The sequence below is a fragment of the Pyrgilauda ruficollis genome, unplaced genomic scaffold, assembly GCF_017590135.1.
Source record: "Pyrgilauda ruficollis isolate IOZ18807 unplaced genomic scaffold, ASM1759013v1 scaffold2, whole genome shotgun sequence".
Taxonomy (NCBI): domain Eukaryota; kingdom Metazoa; phylum Chordata; class Aves; order Passeriformes; family Passeridae; genus Pyrgilauda; species Pyrgilauda ruficollis.
In genome coordinates, this window is record NW_024519206.1 from 3587846 (window position 1) to 3611498 (window position 23653).

Genomic DNA, 23653 nt, shown 5'->3' on the forward strand with positions numbered 1-23653 from the left:
TCTCACCTAAAAAGTTAGAATTAAAGGTAATGTCTCAATACCCCAATATAGTATTTATGACACTTTTACAAAGAGAGTTTTCCATGTGTTAATATAACTCAAAAACATAAGAATAATATATAATGCTATATAAAAAAAAAATCAGGTTACTTTCAACAGATGCCTGTAAGTGAATTCAGATTTTAAAAAGCAGCTAAACTTGATATGACTTAAAATTATTTTTTATTTAAAATATAAAATCAAGTAAAAGACCATGAAATAAAGCTTCCAGAAATTTCAATATTATTGCCACTGTAAAAAAATATTTCAAGTTGTACTTACAGCTTACACATCCTTTTATTAAGGAATTATGCAGGTAAATTATAGCATTAGCAGAAATCAAACCCAGCATATCTGTGTCCATTTTAATTCAATAAGGTTAAGTCAGCTTTTTTGATTTAGATGCTCAGCAGATCTTAGCTCTACAGCATCATTACACCATGCCTTGAAACTGAAGATTTTTACTAGCTCATAATGATAAGGGCTATATAGGATTTTCATGAGTGATGAGAGTCCAAAATGCGCAGCAGAGATCAGAGTTCATGGTGGGTTGTCAGGCATTGTGCAAATCTGAAAGCTACATGCATTTTACGGGTAATAAATACTATAGTCATTAGGAAAATTTCTTATAAACAAAGGAGATGGAAATCTTGTGTTGGTAATTTACATAACAGCCTTCCTTAAGTATAAAGGTTATACTTTTAATTGTACTCTTGGGGGTCTAAAAAAAAAAAAATCTCAACCAACCTATCGCTTTCATCTTCACGTAATAAAAAGCTATGAAGCAGGCTGTTAACTGAATTAAGTGTCACAAGGTCATGAAATAAAAGATCTATTTTCTTCTTTTCTTCTTTCTTTTTTTTTTTTAGGAGAGAAAACAGTTTACAAAACAGAAAAAGACTTGTTCAATGAAACAATCAGCTTTAGTTACAAGTGCAAAAGTCAGCCATGTGTACTAATTCACAGTAATTATGATGCAAAGTGAACTCCTTGGAGACTTAAAAGTCAACGCCTGGCAATGGTTGGGCAAACAGCAGAGTGGAGCTACTCAGGTGATACTGACCCCTTCAAAGCCCTTTGTGTTACTGAACAACCCAAACTATCCAAGTATCTGCTTGTCCTCCCTTTCTCAGGTATTATTACTATACCATATTCACACGGCTGCTATTTAGAACATCGCAAACTAGCATGCATCCCAGCACTCAGCTCTTGCATAAGCAATAAATACATTCCAAAGAAACAGAAGCACTGAAGAAGAAAAATTTAAATCTGTGTTTGTAACACAATCCCAGCTGAGAACTACATGTGGAACGTGGAAAGGTGATAGGGCAGGAGTCTTAGAAAATTCATCCTAGTTGTCTTCCCCTTTTTAGACTTTAACACATCATGCCCTCCTGTCTTCTTGCCTCCCACATAAGCAATTACTACATTGTGAAATGAGGTAAAAATCCAAGACTGACAATTTTCGAGCATTCAACACTGCCCGTGCTGCTTCCACAATGAAGTCACAGGTTTCACAATGGCTTAAACGGGGACAAAAAGTTGGACCAATACAATGCTGAAAGTTAGAGGAAAAAGCATGTCTTTGGCATCTCATATTTAACACATAAATTTACACCATGACAGAAAAATTCACCCCAAAAAACCTAGGAACTGCTGATAATGAGAGTCTCTGTTGCTTGTCTGAATTGGGTTTAAAATTACAAAAGAACCCAAAGACCACCTGCAGAAGAAACAAGTTGCAACCTATCTACCTGGCACCAAACTATGCCCTTAAGTGGAGCACTACAGTTAAAAGAAAACTCAGGGCATTCTGCCACTGCACGTCTACTGCTATAGCTTCATGCAGCATCTCACTGTTAATATAAATTTAGGACAAGCCAACATTTACAGCACATTTAAAATACATCTCAAACCACCTATCTCTTAAAACAGATACTTAGTTTACAATGAACTGCTGGCAAAAAGCTTGCTGCAGCATTCTCATGAATGACAGATCTCCGTAAAGAGTGCTTTTTGTACTGCATTAAAAAATTCACAGCAGTCTGTAAAATAAAAACTCTAGATCAAATGACATTTTAAATGAAAATTTTGCAGAATTTTCTATGGTTGCTATGTTCATGAGACTTTTTATTAGTGTAAGGGGCAAATACCTTTTACTCTGCAAGCGCTTTATTGCATTTTTCCTTCATTTACAGCATGCTTTTTATTTAGGGCTTTAGAGACCCACATTCTTCTCTCCCTCCCCTTCTTTTTTTCTTCCCTGAATGCTCCTAAAATTACAGAACAAGGGGATCCTACCTGGCAGTCTACAACAGGTCAGTGATCAAACAGAAGGAGCAGTGAGACAGCAGCCAAATCCTGCCCCATCTCCTGAGAATTACAGAAAGCCAGGGCTTCTCAGCCTGCAATGCTGAGCCACTGCACCCTGAGGCTCAGATAATCGTAGTTCACTTTCTGCAAGCACATACAGCACAAATCTCTGCACCTACTGAGGTTAAGATGCCAGCATTTTTTTTTAAGTTGCAGCTCACTATAGTTTTCGACACAGGTAGAAGCTGCTTGAAAATGTGACCTCATCTATCTTATGACAGCAGAAACAAAGATAGATTAAAAATACACCAACGTTGCTCTGCCCCAGTGATCAAAGCTCTTTTAAATAAACAGCGCTCTTTATCTGTAAAATGCACTGGTCTTTGAACAACTATTCGTTTTACCTAAAGTATTTACATTTCCTTGAACAAATCAATACACCAGATACAGTAAGCTGCAATATGAACAGACAGAACTAGACCAAGTAGTGAAGTATTATCATTTATCCAGTAATGCGCCAGTTGTTCATTAAGATACTACTTTTTGCAAGGAAAACACTCTTAAAATCTTAGTAGGTTTTAAATACAGCCTACATTCAGGAATGCATTATGCACTGAGTTAACATTACACAGCCTACGTCTGCTACGAACTCAAAGAAGCATGAGCAGTCTTTGCCATTTCAAAAAGCCAGTATCACTGCAAAAAGTGAAAATTAGTGGGTGCAATAACACATGAGGAAAGAAGTGACGTGGTAGAGTGGGTGCCACAAAGTAGTAACTAATTATTAACTTCTGGAAAGGTTAGCATGAATCCTCTTTAGGCCATAAGCTACAGCCAACATGAATAAAGACACATTCTTGATTAAGGAAACAAACTCTAAGCTGTGAGAATTACAGAGCGCATTTAAAAGGCACGATGCACAGAAACATTTACCCTTTCATCAAGAACGGCTGGCCTATCTAGGAAAGAACTGAGATGCTCTAGGAGAGTCTGCTCTTGAACCGGATCTGTGGTTAAACAGAAGCCTTAGTCCACACAATTAATCTTAGGAACTGCACTTTCATGAATGTCAGATGAAGGAAATTAAAGATACTTACACAGCCACCAGCAAGAATTTCTGCAGCCAGTGGGACAGATCCATCTTTAGTCCTGAACTTATCTCTCACAAAATCATTAACCTTAAAAGACAAACATTTATGAAAGCTGATAAATTAAAAGGTCAGAGAAAACACTCATCAGCTGCAAATTCTGTGCAAATGAAAATGCAAACACATCCACTAAGCTACCAAACTACAAGATATCAAAGAAATCAAAGTCTGAGATTTGGTATTAAATATTCTAAAGCTATGTTCTTCCTTCTAACAAGAATTTGCAGTATAATTCAAACACTTATTACTCAAAAAACAAATCATCACTATTAATGTAATTTTTAAAATCAGAAAATTATAAATACATTAATATTTTAGAAGTGTCAAATTAATAAAAATATATTAACAGATTCAAATGTCAAATTAATATCAGAATGTTCAATACTAAGCTTTAACACAATGGCAATTCAATTAGCAGCATTACGTGCCTTTTTTTTTAAAATGCATACTACTAGCTTTGATGAATACTGCCTTAATAGTGAATAAACAATACATTGTGATTGGATTACAGTAAGAAATTCTTAAGTGCCTTACAAATACTTAAGAAATAACAAAATTACAGAAGTAAAACATTTATAAAAAACCATCACACAAACAAGTTCCTTTCTTACCAACAATTCACTACACGCTCATATTATCTATGTCCTGTTGCACTGGAATCATTCATACAGTAACCACGTGGAGATAAAAAAACAAAAGCCCTCCAATAAGTAACTATTCTGATTTGCTAAGAAGTGAAACCAAAGGCCTATGCTACTTACAAACAAGCAGATGAGCTGAACAAGTTGAATGAGCTTGTTCTATTTTGGAGCGAGTCCAAAAATAAGTTTTAGTAAGATTCTTAAAATTTACATGTACACCTCCAGATGAGACTTGTATGCCACTTGTACTGTTCACAAGTCAGATATTAATAGTTGCTAATTTTCATTTGCTGCATTTTACAATGTGGAGAAACGTGAAAAAAATCCATTTACAAACTTACAGTAAGTTTTATGGCCTTCTCTGGTGCTACTCCTAGTAGCTGTGGTAACAGACCTGTAACATGGAAATAGAGAATTCAAGGCATTGAGTAACTTGGTATTAAATAAACAAATCAACAAATGTAGAGACCAGCACCTAGAAACGGGCGATTTTTACAGCAATTTTGTGTTATTATATATAATGAGAGTACTTAAACATTCCATTTTGAGAGCAAACATTGTGCTACCACTTCAAGTACTACCACTGTCTATATGTATTTTTTTCTTTACTCTTTTTAATTCATACTAGCTCATTCTGTGTTTAAACACTAATACAGATTTGCCAAATGTGTTTCAGTACTATCCTAAGCTGACTTCGATTTTCTGCATCTTCACACAAAAATCAAGATCGTCTAATTAATTTTGTGAGATACACAAAGGATCCACTTCAAAAGTCAAAACCTCAGTACCTTTTCCTAGCAAAAACAATGGCATTAGATGGCAGGACTGAAGGGGATAGGAATCAAAATAATGCAAAACATTCAAACACGTATGACTGCATTCTTGAGCTCTTTGCCCAGCTATATCATCAGCTCTTAAAACAAAGGAAGTTATGTTGCTTTCTATACAGGTATGGAATTTTCTATTTTATTTTGCTAGAAGTGATGTGTTACAGAACTGGAAGTGTGAATTTCTGACTGTCAGCTTCACTTGTTTGAAGTGAATCCTCGATATTTTGTAAACATTTGAATGACACAGCCTAAAAATAGGCAAAGCTTATCAACAAAGCCTGAAGCTAGAATGGTGTTGCAAGCATTCATCAGCATAATGAAATTAGGACACCATTCAAAAATGTGAGAAAATCACCCCAGCTAGAGCTCCTGGTGCAGAACCCTTTGTTTTAGCAGCTCAGGCAGCACATTTGGGTACTCTCTAAAAAGCCTGACATTTTCACCTCTCCACGGTTTGATTGTGTTGAAAAGAAACCCCAAAAACAATTAAGTTTCCACCTTTAAAAGTTAACCTGCTGAAGAAACATTTTCTTATAGAACTAAATGTCAGAATAACACAGAGAAAAATGCACATGTTCTGGTTTAGTATATTCTTCGATCCTGCTACCATCCATCACCTTTACTGGTTCCTACTGATCCTCTTAATAAGAAATTGACATTGAAGAAAAGCACCATTTGATTTGTGGTAGCAGGAGACCCAACCATATTTATATACCGATGTCTTTATACAGTTCATGTACATGTAACATTTACCCAATATAACTATGCTGCATTATGATCACATGACTTAATATTGAAATTAAAAAATACGGTAGCACTAAGTTCATATACAGTTGCTGAAAACCAAAAGAGATTCTGCAGAGTAAGTTAAATTTTAGAATCTGAGTTTCTTAAAAATTGTTACTTGTACGGGTGACATGAAACCAGACCTCAGTAAAAAAATATTAAGCCATTCAGAATTATGTAATTAAATATTACATTATCTGCAGCACTATGAGCGATGCACTACTATAAAATGAACAGGATTTTTTCATTACAAAATTATCTTCGTAATTGCTGTAATATTTACAACGTGCTACAGGACATGTGTGACTTAATATAAACATTATGGCAAATGACTTTACATCTTCACAGATTAAAAAAATGTTCCATATACTTTAAAAGCACACTACCTAATCTTAAGCCGAATTCAGCAAAATTAAGCAGGTATGATATAGCAGATATAATTCTAATCACAAAGGTCATTAATTTAAAAATCACATATACATATATCATTACACCCAAGCTATACATATAATGACTTTCAAGTCATGTTTTATCAAATAAATCACAGGAAAAGACATTCTAAAATATAAATATATGAAAAGTATAAAAGTAGCCCAGTTGATGATCTATATAAACCTCGAATCTTAGAAACAACATTAGCAGGACAAATCAAATCCATTTTCACTGAACTGATCTGAAGATGGCCTTTTAACCACTTTTCAGCTCCCAAAACTTTGCATTTGTAAAAACACTTGCAAAATCATAATAAAAAGACATTTATCTTGGCACAAGTTGTTTTTTTGGTTTTTTTTTCCATCTGGTTCATTCCTTTTGTATTCAAATCTGAATGAGACTATTACAACTCAAAGCTTTCCATAAAACTTTGAGGTAGAGAAGAGAAAGATTAAATAGAACAGGCAGCAGTTTAAAAAAACCCCAACAACAGAAAAACCCAGCTAAACCACCAAAACCTTGAACATTTTTCTCTTTTCCTGCCTCTACTTCACACATAATTTTATAGTATGAAAGTGCTTTGTTAGTTTAATTACAGATAATGCTGTATATATCTACTGCAAGATAGAAATCAGTATTCTATAAAAGGTAGCACGAATTTTAAAACCCGGTTTTATAGCCTTACCAGGTACCAGCTAGGCTTACTGTCTCCAGCATCTTAGGAAGGCAGAAGGACCCTTCATTTGATCTCATACCTATCTCAAAGTGGTACCTGTGCATTCTGTATGCTATGACTACCAAAATTAAATTTTCTTTTCTTTATTGTTTTGATGAGAGCCCAAAACACTGTCGATAAATTTCTAAACATGATAAAGATGCTAAGTTTTGAAAGAAAGAAAGCACATCAAAAGCCCCATATATGAAAATGTCATATTTCTGTTGGGGTTATCTTGACACGGTGGGAATTTCTTAGTGTTACTATGCATTAGCAGATCAGCAATATGACATATACACAGATGGAGAACAAGCTTAAAAATGTCTGACAGTGCCTTAAAAATGCATGCCTTTTATAACATCAGAGCACAATATCTTGCACATAGGCAGCCTGCTAGTATAGTACATAGTAAACACATTATTCAGTGCCTTTTTATACCCAAGGCTTTTTAGCAGCAATTACAATGTACCACTTTGTATCTGACACACTGTCATAGTGGGACTCTCAGGGAAGGGGAAGGTGTGTGCAAGACAGAACACCAGAAGCTGCATTCATTTTGTGACACCCTACAAGTTATTTTCTGAAAGCAGTCTAAATACATTGTGAATACACACAGCTCTGCCAGCCCAGCTGTACCGATAGCACTGAGAAACAAAACTCTTACTTGGCCAAAGTATTTTTTTAGATGTCTAACAGGGAAGTTTCAGTTTCACACTGTGTAACAGATGTGATTTTCCCTTCATATTAGGAAAAAACAGTGACTGAAGGTTTTGTTGCTCGGTCTAGATAAAATATTTGAAACTATTAGGCCATGTCATAGGAAGGCAGTAACGGAACACTGCCACATTTTTCCATTACAGAATTCACAAAATAAACTAGACAATTTGAGGGAGCCATTCAAATATAGCTCCCTCAAACTGGAAATGGGATATTTCCTAAAAATTTTATGCTTTGACAGAACTTAGGGTACAAGTAAGTTTGTAGTTCCAGTCTATATATATGGTATTCCATTGCATAATTTGGAAGGAAAGCTTCTGCCACAGTCTTTTTGCATCATTAGCATGGGAGTCCATCAGTAATAATGAACCTGGACGACGAACAAATCATTAAAATATAATTAGATGGCATTTGGAGTCACTGCAGGGCTAGAAGCACAACAGAAATAAAACTAACAAACAAGTTCCTGAACAGTTAATGATCACAGATGACAGAGTCTTCAATAGCATTCCCTGTCTTTTCCATCCTCCAGGCAAAGTGGCATTAACGGCATGGCTGCCAAACATTTTCCTAAACTACATTTTATCTCTGGTACTTAAATTTCCCATGCAACTTCAAGTATGTGTGAAATAGTCTCTACTGGCTGCATTGCTTAAGTCTGTGAAACATTCTGTGACTCATCAGGTGGACTTCTGACTAAATGACAGCTTTCAAAATTTTCTTAAATTTGCATGCATAAAAATACTGCGAGTTTCTAAATACGCATTTCAGGTATAAATGTAGACACAACAGTAAATTACAGGTATATGAGATGAGCATTCTTTTCAGCCATGCTAAGAGACAGATGAAAAATTTATCTCAGATATAAAGTCTTTAAAAAATGCTAACAACATAGCATTCATATAATGACTCTACAGAGGTTTATATCATGTTTGTTTTTGTTGGTTTGTTTTTTCTTTTTAATCCAAGTGTCCTCTCAGTGGAAACATTGATTACACCTAGAACCAAACTGACATCAAACCAAATTTAGTGCTCTCTACATATCCACAAGATGGTGTAATTTATCCTTATCTGAGATGGTGGTTTAAAACATGGTTTCCAAGTTTGGAAAAAAACAGTGATACAAAAAAGAAAAACCAGTTCACTTTGTCGAATGGAAATATGAGCCTTTTATTAAGAATATCTGAAATGGCTGAGCTCAGAGTGGGGCTTGTAATTTCTGCTTGCTTTCTTGAAGTGACATCATGACAAAGAGACCACTGCTCTAAATTTTTCTAGTACAATTTTTAAAAAGCTTTTGCATCTATTCAGCTAAGGAGAAGTCTCCCAATGATTACTCCCTCCTTCAGTGGGGACAAAACCACCCACACTAACTTAACCCTGAAGAAATCAGCTGAAGAAAGAACTGCAGTGACCAGTGAGTAGTAAAAAGTAGTGTACTCTGTAGTGTGTCCTACCTAGGGTAGAATTCAAGACTAGAATAAGATGACTCTTGCTAAATGTTTACTGCATTACATTCGGTAATTACACTACCTACAAAATGCTCCTTTCAAATCTTCCTTCCTCTCAAGCTTAACTGGAAACTTCCTTCTGCACTCAACTCCTTAACCTTCTTCAACATCTCCTGAGAAACTGAGCAATAGTCTGAATTTACAGAACTGCACAGAAGGAGCTCCAGATTTTTAAGCAGTTTTCTCTATTTGCCTCTTTAAAAAGAGCTAAGTCAGGGTGCTCTTTAAGGAGAGAATTTGTAGAAGAGCATGTCTCAATTTGCCTCTAAAATGATGGTATTCAACTATATAATCCAGAAATTAGATTATTGGCCTGGTCTTAGAAGTTCAGCTCCACCAAACTGAGATTCCAGTATTCAGTATTCCTTGGAAAATTGGAAAGTAGTAAAGACATAAATGGGGAACATAAGGACAAGCTATACTTGAAGTTTCCTAAGGTTCCCTAAACCTGGCAATGAAAAAAATCATTCCAAACTGAGGACAAGCAAACAGAGTTAAGAACATGCATTTATAACATTTCTGAGTTTTTATCTGTTTTTTTTTTTTTCCCAAGGTGAAAGAAATCACTGTCCTTCAGAATTTCAATAAGACAGAAGGATGCAAGAGTAGAATTCTGCATATTTATTATTTCAGGATGCTGGAAGAAGCGTACAAAAATTTACAATGAATACATTTGGTTCTTTAGGTAATAACTGGGACTTTTGAAAGATTTTGCTTGCTATAAATCCTTACAAAATAGAGACCATGTCAGTACTCTTTATTAAATTATTATGTCTACTCCAAAAATGGCCTCAAACTCAGTCAGTAATAAGAGAGCCTTCCCACCTCCAATTGTGCTGAAATAATTACCATGTCTGTATTTTACAGAGGAGCTACTTTACCACTCAGGTCATATGTTATACTGTGCACATCTATCACACCACCTAGTTTTAATATTGTTTCCCACATTGTTTTATGAACTGTTACTTTTTTTTAAGGTGCACACAGCTTTGCCAGTTCATAACAATATGTTACCAAGATACTCTGTTCTTCATTCCTTACTCAACTGTTTTTAACAATTCATTTCTTTCATTATAATATTCTTATTTTACAAGTGAAAATAAGTTTCTAAGCAAGCTAGCTAAAAATGAAGTCAGTAATGCAAATTTCAAATTCTCCCCTTGAATATGGCAGGGGGGCATAAAAGGTCTCAAAAATTGTGACACCAGAAATATAATTTACTTTAACTCTGTGACAGAGAAGAACTGGAATCTCATGACGAGGTTCCTGATTCTTTATGACTCCTCCTGAGTTACCCAAACTGACACCACTGATGCCACAACTAGGACAAGGACAGAACAGAAAAAAAGCCACCATTTAACTTCAGGCACTTATCTAGATATCCAAAGTGAGTATGATTTGCATCTTGAACAGAGTCAATGGATTTTGGAGTTTTCTCCATTGACTACAAAGGCGGGTTGGAATGGGTAACTTCGTAACTTAAGTGTATGGGTTACATGTATAAAGCTAAGTGGGCTGAAACCCAATGAGTCAGTCTGGCTGACTCCACAGCGACAACCTAAGAAAAGGTACACAGAAAACTTGATAAAGATGACTATTTCCAATGATTACTGAAGCAAATGCAACTGGTTCATAGAGACCTTTCTGTTTCAAAAGAAACACAACAAAAGGCACTGCAAAGAACAAAAACCCACAGATGATCTAACTTCTTACCAAACAGGACAAAACACTCTGGGCACTAAGCACTGCTAAGGAAATGGGAACTTTACCAACAATATATTTTTGCTGTAGGAAATTGCTGATGTTCCCCTATGGCAGATGAGGAGAGAAAGGACAGACAGGTCCTACAGCAATGCTATCATTACAGTGAAGTTTTAATTATCGAGAAGTTTGCAAATCCTTCCCCTGTAACAAAGAAGCAAAACTGAAGTCTGAACTAAAAAAACTTAAAAATCCAGTCACACAAAACTTTTAATAGTATCTTATCATTAGTATATAACATCTTTTAAACTTACCTCGATAAAGCCCAAAGAAACCTTCATAACGTAGCACTTTCTTGAAGCAATCAAAGCTGTTTTTGTACATAAGTTCTCCCACAAAAGAGCCTGTAGAACGCTGGTTTTGCATGCGAGTTTTCACTAAATCAATTGGGTAGACTGCAGTGGCTCCAACAGCTGTAAATAAAATTCAAAATATAAGAAAACATGATTTTGCATTTGCACTGTTTGATGGCAACTGCCATCTTTCATATTTACATCTAACTATAACATCAGTTATATCTTTTTTCTTCATTATATACTCTGGATACATTAAACTACCTCCCACAGTTTTAACCAAACACACTTTCCAATCCTACCTCATTATTAATTTCATTTTCCTGAAATTTGTTTGGGGACAAATCAGATAGCAACACCACCTGAAAACTCCAACAGCTCATAAATTCCACAATTCTTGTAGACCAGATGATCCCTTCCCCTTCAATCTTACAGTCATCCCACCCCTTAGATACAGCTCCAAGGGAAAGTCTGAGAAGCCTTCCACACTTAAATGAGAGGCAAAAGGAGAAGAAGGGCAAAAGAAAAGAAGAAAAAGCCCAAACAGTGAAGATGAATATTCTTTTGCTCAGCCATGACTAACCTCCAGCAACTGAACCAAGGGCAAACCTGTACGCTGATTCTGCAATCTGGATGAGAACAGGTCGAGACACATCGCCTGAAGCTTTCTGTCAAGGCAGGATTTAAAACAAAAGGAAAGACAAGAAAAATAATCAAAACATCTCATTTCCCAAGAGAACATTTCATGATCAGACAGATATAAGTATATGGATACCTGGAAAAAATTCCACAATGCACTAGAGATTTTATTCTCAATTATTACTTCTTTTGCACTGATTTCTAAGTGTCATATAAGGCAGCCTCTTCAGATCAGAATAGGAAAGAAAACATATTACAACAAAATTATACAACTCTAAAATCAATGGCCTAAATGTGGCCTAAATGTGGTCTACATATTGCCTCTTCAGTCATTAATTTTCTACAGCTAAAAGCAACTCCAGCTTGGAATTTCTTCCTACTGTCATCAAAACCAGAACACCTATTACTTCCCAGGCTACCAAAACAAGTATGCAAGCATTCACACAGATTAGCTGAAGGAAAATAAGGTTTTATAAAGCACCCCCACAATTTCATTTGCTCACAGTCTATGAGTGCTAGATTCAACCCAATGAAAAATAAATTTCAGAAGTATTCCAGATTTAAAATTGCTATCTAACGAAAGAAAATAATAAAGAAAACAAAAGTTCTGCAGGGGCATTAAATCTTTCATACTTACTAGCACTTTTTGCAATATTCTTTTTAGGATACTACAAGTAAAGCAACAAAATAAAAATAGGGATACATTTTCCTGTGTTTACGTCATAGTTAATTCCAATATAGGTGCAGATGACCGGAATTAAATTAAAGATATCAATGTAGCTGAAAATCTTTTCAGTCTCAGCATCAAGCAGCAAAGGAATTGGGTGGAAAAAAATGAAAAGGTGGGACACATACACAGAAGAAATGGAAAGATTTAAGGACCATTGTTCATTGTTCTTGCCTCTTAGAACAATGTAAATCATGGTAGCAGAGACAGTGGCCCCAAAGTGAAAAGTGAAGAAGCTGCTGCTTTCATCACACATTTTTCTCTACCTTTTACTGCCACCTATTGTAACTTATGTTACTGGATATTCAGCCCAATGCAAGTGCTTTTAACTCCTTTAGGAGTCTTCTAGGAATAGATGGTGAGTTTTGGGAGGCAACGCACTTGAATTCAGCCCAGCATCATCACCATTTAGTCAGTGCTTGAACAAACAGAAAACCACCACCCCAGATACTGTCTTGGAGTGGTGGTGGGGGTGTTCACATGTAGGGGAGGCAGGAGAAGAAAAAAGAGAAGAAAAAGAGATGCATGTGTACACACACACACAGAGGCCTGGCTTATGGCCTGGTAGTCCTAAAAATGTAGCCTGGATCAACTCATTGTGGTCAAACTGGCGTCTCCGCACAGACCCAGAGCAGGAAAAAAGAAAACCAACAAAAAACCCTTAGTCTCACAAGACACAAAGTTAAGACTGTCTTAAAATAGAGACAAACATGAGGGTTAGTTTTAAATCTATCTGTATAGAAAGTTGTGTCAATGAAAATACAAAATATGATAAGATAATATGAAAACTGAAAGATCAACAGGTTTGACATTTAAAGAACATTCCTACTTCCTTTTGCCTCAAATTAAAAAAAAAATCCATTTGTGGTTACACCACTGAAAGTAAATATCCTTTAGGTTTTGGACACACTTTTACTGAAACTGTGATGTTAGTCTGTACATAAGCTCTCCTATTTTGATATTCAGCAGAGCATAAAGCAAAGCAGAGAACACTGTGAAGGCCAGGAACATGCATATGTGCTCAGAAAAAGGGCTGCCATTTCATAGGATAGATGCTGAATTTTAATTTTTTTCCCTTTTCCTCATTAAAAAGAACACACAGCAACAGAATCACAAAACTTAAACACCTTAATTAGGCATGCATCTAATATTTACTGACTAGCTAGATGACACTGCTATACATATTATCTTTCCGAAGTAAATTACATTTGACTAGTTAAAATGGAGCCTAAGAGGAAAGGGCACAAAGAAGAGATGGAGGGAACACAACACCGGATAAAAAATAAATTCTAACAAGATGTTACTCCTCACAGTTATTACAGAACACAAGAGAAAAGCAACTTAGATGACAACAACAGGAAGAGGTTGGCTGTCTATTTAACTGGCACTGGAAACAAATAACTGCATCATGCTGGCTTCTGTTCTTACCTGCCTCTGAGCCTCAGCCAGGTTGTAGGGCAACGTCCCCTCCTCCAGAGGAGCAATTCTCTCAATATCAGCTAACGTCATGCGCCTGAGGAAATTAATTCACATCAGTGTTTACTTAGAGGTTGGTTTTCCGATCACTAAAAGTTACCTGCACGTGGGCCACTACACTACGCTCTCCGATTCCCCAACACCACCTCCCACTCCCTTCCAAGAAGAGGAGAGAAGAAGAAAGAGAGAAGGATAGATAATTCTCCACTTACCCCCGTGGCTCATAAAGATCTGCTAACTGAAACAAGATGTCAACTTCCATGGGTGTAACCTGACCAAATTTCTGGGCTGCCAGAACAAACTCCTCTGCAACAGAATAAAAATACAGAAAATTAAATGAAATAAAACCAGAAGAAATAATCCAGAGCAGCCCAAAGTTGCACTATATTTTAGTATAAAGTAGAAGATGCTGGCTGGGGAGGGTGAAAGGGGAGTAAGTTACCCAACACAGAAGTGTTCCTGCCACTACATAAATGTGTGCTTTAAATGGTCTGTCCTTCATGCAAGTAAGTACAACTCTCTGGTCTTAAAGCTTAGTACTACCAGCAGGATTTAGGATGTTTGACATACGGTATCAATCAGCTGCAGGTCAGAGGGAAAAATATAAAATAAAAAGCAAACAAAGAAAAACCCCCAAAACAGGAGTCAAGAGATGTGGAACTTTTCATGCATAGTCCCAGGAGGCCACATTAATGAAACTCTGGTGTTGCACAGGGAATTCTCTATAAAAGTGGTTAGATATAGCAGATAACATCTTGTTCCAAGCTTGTAGATCAGCTTACTGTGCCGCCAATACAAGTTTATGGAATTCTTCAACTACCCTTGAAGGTCACTTTAATAGGCTGCCAATTTGGCAGGAGTCCTAGGAAGTTTTTTAAACTTTTAAATATCTTTACATACTTTCCTCACCCTGCCCCCACTACCAGTTTACTAGGACCTTTTTCTGATTGAAACAAAATGAAAAAGCTGGAGGGTGCACTCTGACAGGACTGTACAAAACTGAGTGGCAAACCAAGGAATGGTAACGAGGTAGGCTTCCCCCCCTCCCCCTACTGATTTAAAAGCATACAGATGAGGTCTTTCCCTCCATTCAAATACCCAAGGAAACTTCCAGACTGCAAATATTTCTACCAACCTTTAGTGACTTCCACATCTTTTCTATTTCCAGCTAGAGTACTGTAGATCTTTCTAATGAGCTCCATGTTGTTAAGGAGAGAATTAAATCCATTAAAATAGGAAAAGCTGACCTGATGGGAAGTGGTACCTCCAGCAGCCTGGAGACAGAAGAGAAAAAGAGAAAGGAGACTGTTGCAAGACTAAAAAAACCTTGAAATAAAAGTTTTCAAAGAATGTTGTTTTACAAGAGTGACAGCAGCTCAGGCTTGCTTTTTCAAAAAACCTTCAAAATAAAGAACTTTAAACTATGAAAGATTCTTATGTTACTGAAACTAATCATGACCAGAATATAAAACTCTCCCCACCCTACAAACCTAAACAAATACATATGCAGGATTATAACAACATAACCAGTAGTAATTTACAAAGTTCAGGTTTCAGTACTGCTTCAGTTGGAAATGTTTCATAAGTTGGCTTATTTCTAGTAATGAGGAAATCTACTTCTACATGTAAAGCATATTACTATATAGAAAATTTCAACAAAATCAAAACATATTCTGAAAAAGGTCAATTGAAACCTTTAAATTCACAGGCATTTCAAGTCATGGAAAACCAGCAGTAAGCTCTCAGGCTTATATCAGGCAGTCAAACATAATGGGAACAATAAGGTTCGAACAGTTACTCATTTTCAAATGAGAACTGAGACTCAACCTTTGTCTTAAAGGGGTCATGGGTCTGCACACAGAAAAAAATATTGGATCAATTCACTATTTAAATTACAAGATCAATGATCAAGCAAATTTCTGAAAAAAATATGCATAAGCTTATTTTTTTAAAGCCAAATTTTAACTGACCTTCAGGGATAATAAAAAATCATACCTGATGGTTTATGACAGAGCATATGACACAGGAAGGCTGGTAACAAGACTGATAGAGAACCATGGAAGAAAGTACCAAATCTCACTGTCAGTTCCTAAATCTTCTGGCTATGCTTTTTGCTGCATGTACCTTCTAATATTCTGGTCAGAGTTTGCACAAGTCATCACTTCACAGTTGCAAGTTAAGTGATGAAATCTCTCCCTTGCAAGTCTAAGCAGAGCTGACCTTTAAGCAGATCTTCAAACCTAAACATGGCCAAGCTTTGGATTACTTGGAATGTGCTGCTACAAGTTCCCAAAATTATAAACTGTGGTCAAAACCAAATGTACCTCTTTCCTTCATGCACTCCAAACTGAGACAAAATATACAGTCAAGTTAACAACTATCAGTCAAGACACAGTGAATGTCCTTGATTGATGGTGCAATTCATACATTGTCCCAGATACTTGGAAATTACACTCAGGAGCTTAGAATTTACATTACAAAGCAAGTTCTTTGAGGATGATATTCCAAGTGGGATGTAATGGCATTCAAAAATATTTGACACAGTCTACTATGATGGAATGGCTAGAAAAAGGCAAACTCAACATTTGTAGGCCATTACTAAGGTCCATCTACATACTTTGTCTCTGGAAACCAAGACCATTGAGGATATATATTCAGGGTTAATTTTCATATGTGTAGATAATAACTGCTAGACTTCAAAACATGCATCCTAAGGCTGGATTACGTGTCATGTAGTGGTCAAGGTACATAAGAAAAGGAATTCCACATCTGTATCCCAGGTCTGCCAGCTGGGATACCAGAACTACTCACAGCTACTAGACATTCTTCTACAAATGGTGTCAGCATGTGTGGCCGGATAGTGACCATAATGTCCCTGAAGTCCATAGCTGTGACTCTTCCAGACTGAGCATTGTCTCTCTGTACAAAGGCTTGTTTTGCATGCTCTAATTGTATCTCCTGAAAATATATGGGAAAAAAAAAGGAGTTAGGTTCAAAATAATCACCTTAACAGTTATATTTAATATAAGTAATGCAATCCTACAAGACTCTCATACCTAACAAAACACAACTACATGTAACAGAATTTTAATTGGCTGTTATATGCATGTCTTATGTAAATTTCAGCCTTTTCTATTCAGTCTTTCCTATGGTGTCTATCACTGACACCAGCACCTAGGACAACATCATGATTTCTTTGCTGTCTGGACATTATGTCATGCAATTCATTTAACTGAGAAATGGAGAACACATACCATCACACCAGTGCAAGTAAAATCTCCCACTCATGAACATTAAAGTTTTCCATGATGTGCATAACCCAGTTTATCGCATGTGTCACAGCAGGTCAAAATACTTTCTGTAAAAGCACTCACTACTCCCTGAACAAGGACAATGAAATCATCAGAGATTTCCATGTAGACACCTACTAACCTGAAAAGGATTCCCTCAAAGAGCATCCTCACTTAAAACATAAAGTTATTTGTCTGCAAAAAACACCAGCAGTTTAATTTAGAATTTGTCTCATGACTGATTAAAGATCAGTTCTCATATTTCAGTAGTAGTAACAGGCATAAATATTATCTGATACAATCACTTGATAATCTCATTTTGTGATTCAAATGTACTTTTGAAAGAAAAGAGAAGGAAAAAAGTATATAATCTCTCAAAGTTGTATCTTTTCCTACTGTAACCTTCACGCTTTCTTCTTAAATTACTGTTAGAGTACTTTATTTTTTTGTCATTTAAAATGAACAATCCTGCACAGATAGTAACTGGATATTACATATGAATTTTTGTTCAGTTCTACAGGTTTGTAAAAAAACCCCAAAAAACTCTGGTGATGTAATTAGACTTCCCAACCTGTATTTTTTAGCTGAATGGAGGAACACAAATCATTGCCATGTATTCCCTTTAAGTTTCAAGGATTATAAAAATTTCTTCACTGGAAAAACAGTGCTTATTCGAATACATATTCAAAGTCAGTTATTAAGAAAATGGAATCAGAGCAAAACTATGTCAGCAATACTAAGCAAGTCTTGCAGTGGACGACGACACTATCCAACTATTTCCATTATATTTGCAAATATGTGCCTTAAAATACATATTAATACTGACTCGAGCTAGTCAAGAATCACCATCATGAAGCATCCACAGTAAATATGACTTTCTATAAGTTGACATTTGTCTTACAGCAACACTCAAGGAAATAAAGAGTGACAGGTGAAAGGCAAATTCAGATGGAGTAGGATCAGAGCTGCCAGAGGCCTGCAGATGCCATCCCTCCCTCCTTCTATTCACTCAGTTCACACTGCCACTCAAACCATGCTTGTCTATTTATTTCAGCCGTCTGACTTTGCCAGTTTTGGTCCTAGTTTCTAATTACACCACTGTACCCTGTATGATGACGACCTCCTAATATATTAGGCAGAGGGAGGAAAGGGGTGGGGGGGAAAGACTGATCAGTGTTTCACTCCAGAATAAATCTGAAATTTCTTCTTTTGATGGGAAACGCTTGTGGGGGTTATAATTTGAAGTGGTACAATTTCAGTTCAGCCACATTTTCTTTACATTACAGGCCCTTATGCTGAAGTGTAACAATTCAGCAATAATACTCACTCTGGCTGGATGCAGCCGTGCAAGTTCTTACTTCACTCCAATTGAGACTACAATTTCAACAGAAATTTGGAAGGAAGCAATTTTGGAAGGTTTATGGTGAGATGAGCAGAAAAACACAAAAAGACTTCATCAGCTTGAGGCAGACAACTACTTGGAGGCAGAGAGCTCTGTAGAGGAGTTAAGTATAATAAAGCCTGTACCCTAAACACTCACCACCTAGCAGGTAGAAACGTATGAACAAAAATGTTTGTCACTAAATGAAAGCACCACCATAGAAAAATCAATTGTATTTAGCAGAAGGACTACGTGGGAAACAGTGCATGTTGCTTTCTTCTCCTTCCCTCATTCAATTTGTTTTAACCACTGAAACTGCTGGCAGAGTTTCGTTGGCAGAATCCAGCACTAAAATGCAGTAAAAAAACCTGGACACCACCTGCAGAAGTCCAGTCTGTTCCTGTCTCTGTACGCCCATCAGTGAGTCTGGAGGTACTGTACCACTGGTGTGACCTTGGCTGACAGTGACGTCTTAGCCACAGAACAAAGCAGGGCTTGTGCTCCAAAGAGGTGCATCAAATGTGTGTTTGTTGTCATCACCCAGCTGACTGCAAAAAGGCTGCTAGTACTACAGCTGAGAACAAGCCAAAACACCCCATCCTCTCCTTGCTAAGGGGATTCTTTCCAATTTTCTTGGTAAACTGGAACCCACTGGAGGGAATTATCCCACTTGTTTAAACACATTGTCAAGGTCTTGGTGCTGCCATTTACCCATCTTCTTGTCAGCCAGAAAAGAGCCATTTAGCTATAGACAGATAGCAAGACAAAACTGTGAATGGGATGATGTCAGTCTTCTGAAACTCCCTATTCACACTTCTTCCCTAGCTCAGAAACTAAGCTCCAGTTCAAAATGGTTTACACATACTGCATATAGATAAAGAAGACTGACCTCAGAAAGGCAGAGACTTTTTAGGCTATGGTTATTTTGAGCAGTGCTGCACATTTTCCAGTTACACCAAGAAGAAAGAAGCACAGGGATCTTCAGCCACATGACATTCCAAACCATGACCATGGATGGCAGCAGTATGGCACACAAGAACACACAGACAATCACATGATAACAAACAATCTCTGCTATCACAAGCAAACCAGATATATGTCACTTTTCTAATCACTGCACAGTGCATATCAATGCAATAAACTCCTTGAAGTGTTTACCTCAAAAGGCTATCCATTCCCTCAGCCTCCATGCCTGAAAGTTGAGACAACTCACAGCATAACACAGCACATGTTTCAAAATGAGCTCACTAGCTACTAGCAATTTATCAGGAAATTCTTTATCAGATGTTTGTAACATATGTTGCATATATGCAGCTAATATAAAAAATATCACCTTAAAAATAAACTGAAAAACAATAAAGCAAAGCTGTATTCTTCAGAGATGCTGACTTGCAATAATTTTATTATTTTATTTATATTTAGAAATTTTATTTCTGTTGCATATTATTTTAACTAGACAGACTCAGGTTTAAAGAATTACAGTCCTCATTACTTTGCAATACAAATTACACATCCTAAAGAACCTTCTCCACCTAGACTTTCTGTAAACTTAGATATACATAGAAAACAAGCATCTTCCTTGATGCTGGAAGTCCAGAATTCCCCCAGGTAGCATAAGACTTTGTGAAAAATTAATTCATACATCATGGCAGGCATGCTGGCACCAGAATTCTAATGAAATTATTTCCTATCTAGAGATTTTACCTCAGCTTTCACTTACAGCTCATTAAAAGCTTCTTTACCTTCCACTTAGATAGAAATTTATGTTTGCATTCCATCCCAATGGATCTACAAGTCATCAGATACATCACAATCTTTGCCACTGGAGTAGATCGCAAGGTTCAATTATAGAGAGTACTACTTCAACTAATATTCTGGGTGTAAATAAATTCCCAGACAATGCAGAAATGGTTTTACCAGGCCCACACATAAGCATATGTTAAAATTCATTGCATGGAATAGATTTTACATGCTGAGAAAGGGGCTGATGCTGCTCTTCATAAGGCAGACTTGCCACTTAAGTGATGATGGAACATGACCATATCCAAACAGATACATATGATGGATATGAAGTATAGATAGATGAGCTAATTTGAAGGTAGCAAATGAGCAGGCTAAAACAACACTCCTTGAGCTCTAGGTTGATGCAAATATATTGTTAACTGCATCTGAGCCAAGGAGTTTGGAGGCTATACTTTCAGGCATCTCTCTTATTGCAGACAGAACAAGTGCTGGAAGAATATAAATATTCAGAATCCCATATAAACACTTCATATTTAAAGCCACAAGAGATCCATCTTGTGCATGGATAAAACATAGTAATGTTATTTTCCAACTACCTTGAGCTTTGCCAGAAGTGATGATTAGTCCAAATGCTTCAGATAATGATCATGGAACAACTTTACGTGACATAATAGGACCCAATGTAAAGGAATGAATATAACTAGATTATTCAATTAAAAGTTGCAAATTGCATTGTACTTACAAAGCAGTACCTGAAGCGCCCTACAGAACCATCTGGTCCATGTTAAGTGCAATGTAAAGTGCATTCACACATCAGGAATGCAGAAAGGTAATTTGGTATCCACTGTGGTCTCCTGCTGTCTAAGGTCCAAGGTCTAGACATCAGACTAAAAAGACTGACTCATGCACAGGCAGAATGTCAGAAGGAAAAGCTGAGTACCAAAGGTTACAAAGCTTAAAGGAAGGTTTCCATGCTTGTGAACAGTAACTCTCCACTTTGTACTGAGAGCCATTTCTGTGCCCAAACTTCAGCATCTGTAATACAATGCTGCAAGGCAAGGATCAGCAGGGAAACTTATGTGATTCAAGGATTTACAGTTCTAGAAAGTGGGTAAACAGATGTGCCCAATTACTGTGACTGACTGAGCATCCTAATAAATCATACTGGTAACAGGCAGCTTCAGCAGTCTTAGGACAATTAATTTATTTGAAAATCCTTGCTGCCTGCAACCAATGCTGAGAGCATCTTTATTAGCAGCATTAGAACTTTTCCTGAGTGCATCTCACCTCTCTGGAGACACCCAGAATTGTCATTCTTATTCTCCTGGTTTATGCTCTAACCTATACGGATCACTACCAAAAGGGCTGGCTGGTTCATTAGGACCACTGACATCTTCCACCACAACCAATTATCCCCACAGTATCATCCTATCAAGGAAAAGTCCTTTCAGGTAAGAGGAACACCCCTCCACAAGATGAGAAAGCCTAATAGTTAAGACTAATCTCCAAAGTTAGAAAACTCCTCCCTCAGTGCTTGCTTTTCCTAATTCAAGTTAAAAACACAAAAGAACCCAAAGAAAGAACTCAAATACCCTAAATACCCAGCCTTACCATTACAAGCTCTTTTAGGTCCGTGGCTTTAAACTCTGTTAACCTCTCTCAACAATCCTTGCACACACATCTTTTTGGTTTTTTTTTTTTTTTTAATGGTGAAAAAGTGTTGTATTTTTATTCTGAGTTTTTCTACAGGTTTTCCCCATATCTCTAAGCAAATAGATGAGGCAAACAGGACTGGTACTTTTTTTACAGCTGTGACTTTAAATCACCAAAATCAGGATACATTTCCGAGGCTTATTCTGTAGTTGGAAGGAGATACCAGAACACATTGCCAGAGGCATTTTTTCCTAATCAAGCACATTTGCTTTTTCATTCAAAAGAGGTTCTGATTCCTATTTCTGTCACAAAACTGGTTTATGTCTTAGCTACTTAGGAGTTACAATAGTCAATACAAAGCCTAAGGGAATATGATTTAATCATGTGATACCTGACGGTCTCTTCATACAAAGTTAATTAGGCTCTGTTCTACAAAGTCAATTTGAAACATTTGTCTCAATAGCATTATCTTAATTATTCCTCATCAAAATGATACCACCTCCTACTGTGAACTAACATACTTGTGTAAACAAGAAAAAAAGAAACCTGGCAGTCTTGAAGCAGGTTCCCATTTTAAAATTCTCTAGTGTAAATACTAATACAGGCATTAAGTATTCAGGAGGAATACAAATAAGAAACTCACGTGTTTCACCTCTTTTCCTACTGAAAACTATTTTTAACAGTACTGCTGAAATACAGATAATCAGGGGTTTTTTTATTAGCATAACATTTTACTTCATGTAACAAAGTACCCAAAAGTATGAATAGCCAAGAATTCCTTGCAAAAAGTAGTATTTTATTCTTTGTGTGTTACAAGCAAATTTTCCCTCTCTAAGATAAGCTTAATTCAAAAAAGATCAAAAGTAAAGTGTAGGGAAATGGCTTTTAACAAATATTACTGGATACCAGCTCTGAATTAAATATGTGTTTGGCAAACATGCTGTTTACAGGCAGAAGTACTTAATACGAGTCTGGCAAGTTGAGTCCAAGATGTTCAATACTGTTATTTAACTTTCTTTGACTTGTAGATTTAAAAATACAGGAGATTTTCAGACATCGAAGTCTATGTTTTTAATTTCATGTCTGTGTCTACACAACAGTGTAGAAAAAAATCACCTTCTGCATACAGATGCAAAAACAAAGGGAAAAAACCCCCAGTTAGCCTGAATCAAAAATTTTACCAATAACATATCCTATCTATCAACATACTATACAAGTCCAGCACTCTGATTTTAAGAGCCTACACTTGGTATGTATTTCAACTTTGCTACCAGCATGGTATTTGGCAAGTTTGCAAATACTTTGATTCTTGCATCCTTCTTATTACTCTTGACAAACCATATTGCATTAGACCCACCAGTAAAAACTGAGTGAACTCCGCATATGTTAGGTGTCTTTTCCGATCCTTCCCAAAATGCAGCTGTACGAACTCTGAATTCCAGTTAAAAGGAATGTGCTGATGAATCGTGGTCTGGCCAAAAACTTGTTTAGCATCCTCTGGGAAGAAAAGAAAAGTGTTCATTTAGTAATAAAATAAAATAACAATAGAGACAAACAT

General features: G+C 36.5%; 1 protein-coding gene across 2 annotated transcripts in view; it reads right to left on the reverse strand.

Moving 5' to 3' along the window:
- Positions 1–23653, reverse strand: part of SLC25A13 (solute carrier family 25 member 13) — a 98271-nt gene that overhangs the window by 25236 nt on the left and 49382 nt on the right. For both annotated transcript variants that reach the window (XM_041466700.1, XM_041466699.1), the window contains 9 exons: positions 23453–23592; positions 16840–16986; positions 15164–15302; positions 14241–14334; positions 13981–14065; positions 11770–11854; positions 11148–11306; positions 4483–4535; positions 3450–3530 (listed from right to left, as the gene is read on the reverse strand). In XM_041466700.1, the coding sequence (XP_041322634.1) occupies positions 3450–3530; positions 4483–4535; positions 11148–11306; positions 11770–11854; positions 13981–14065; positions 14241–14334; positions 15164–15302; positions 16840–16986; positions 23453–23592 (983 nt within the window). The remainder of the gene's footprint in view (positions 1–3449; positions 3531–4482; positions 4536–11147; positions 11307–11769; positions 11855–13980; positions 14066–14240; positions 14335–15163; positions 15303–16839; positions 16987–23452; positions 23593–23653) is intronic.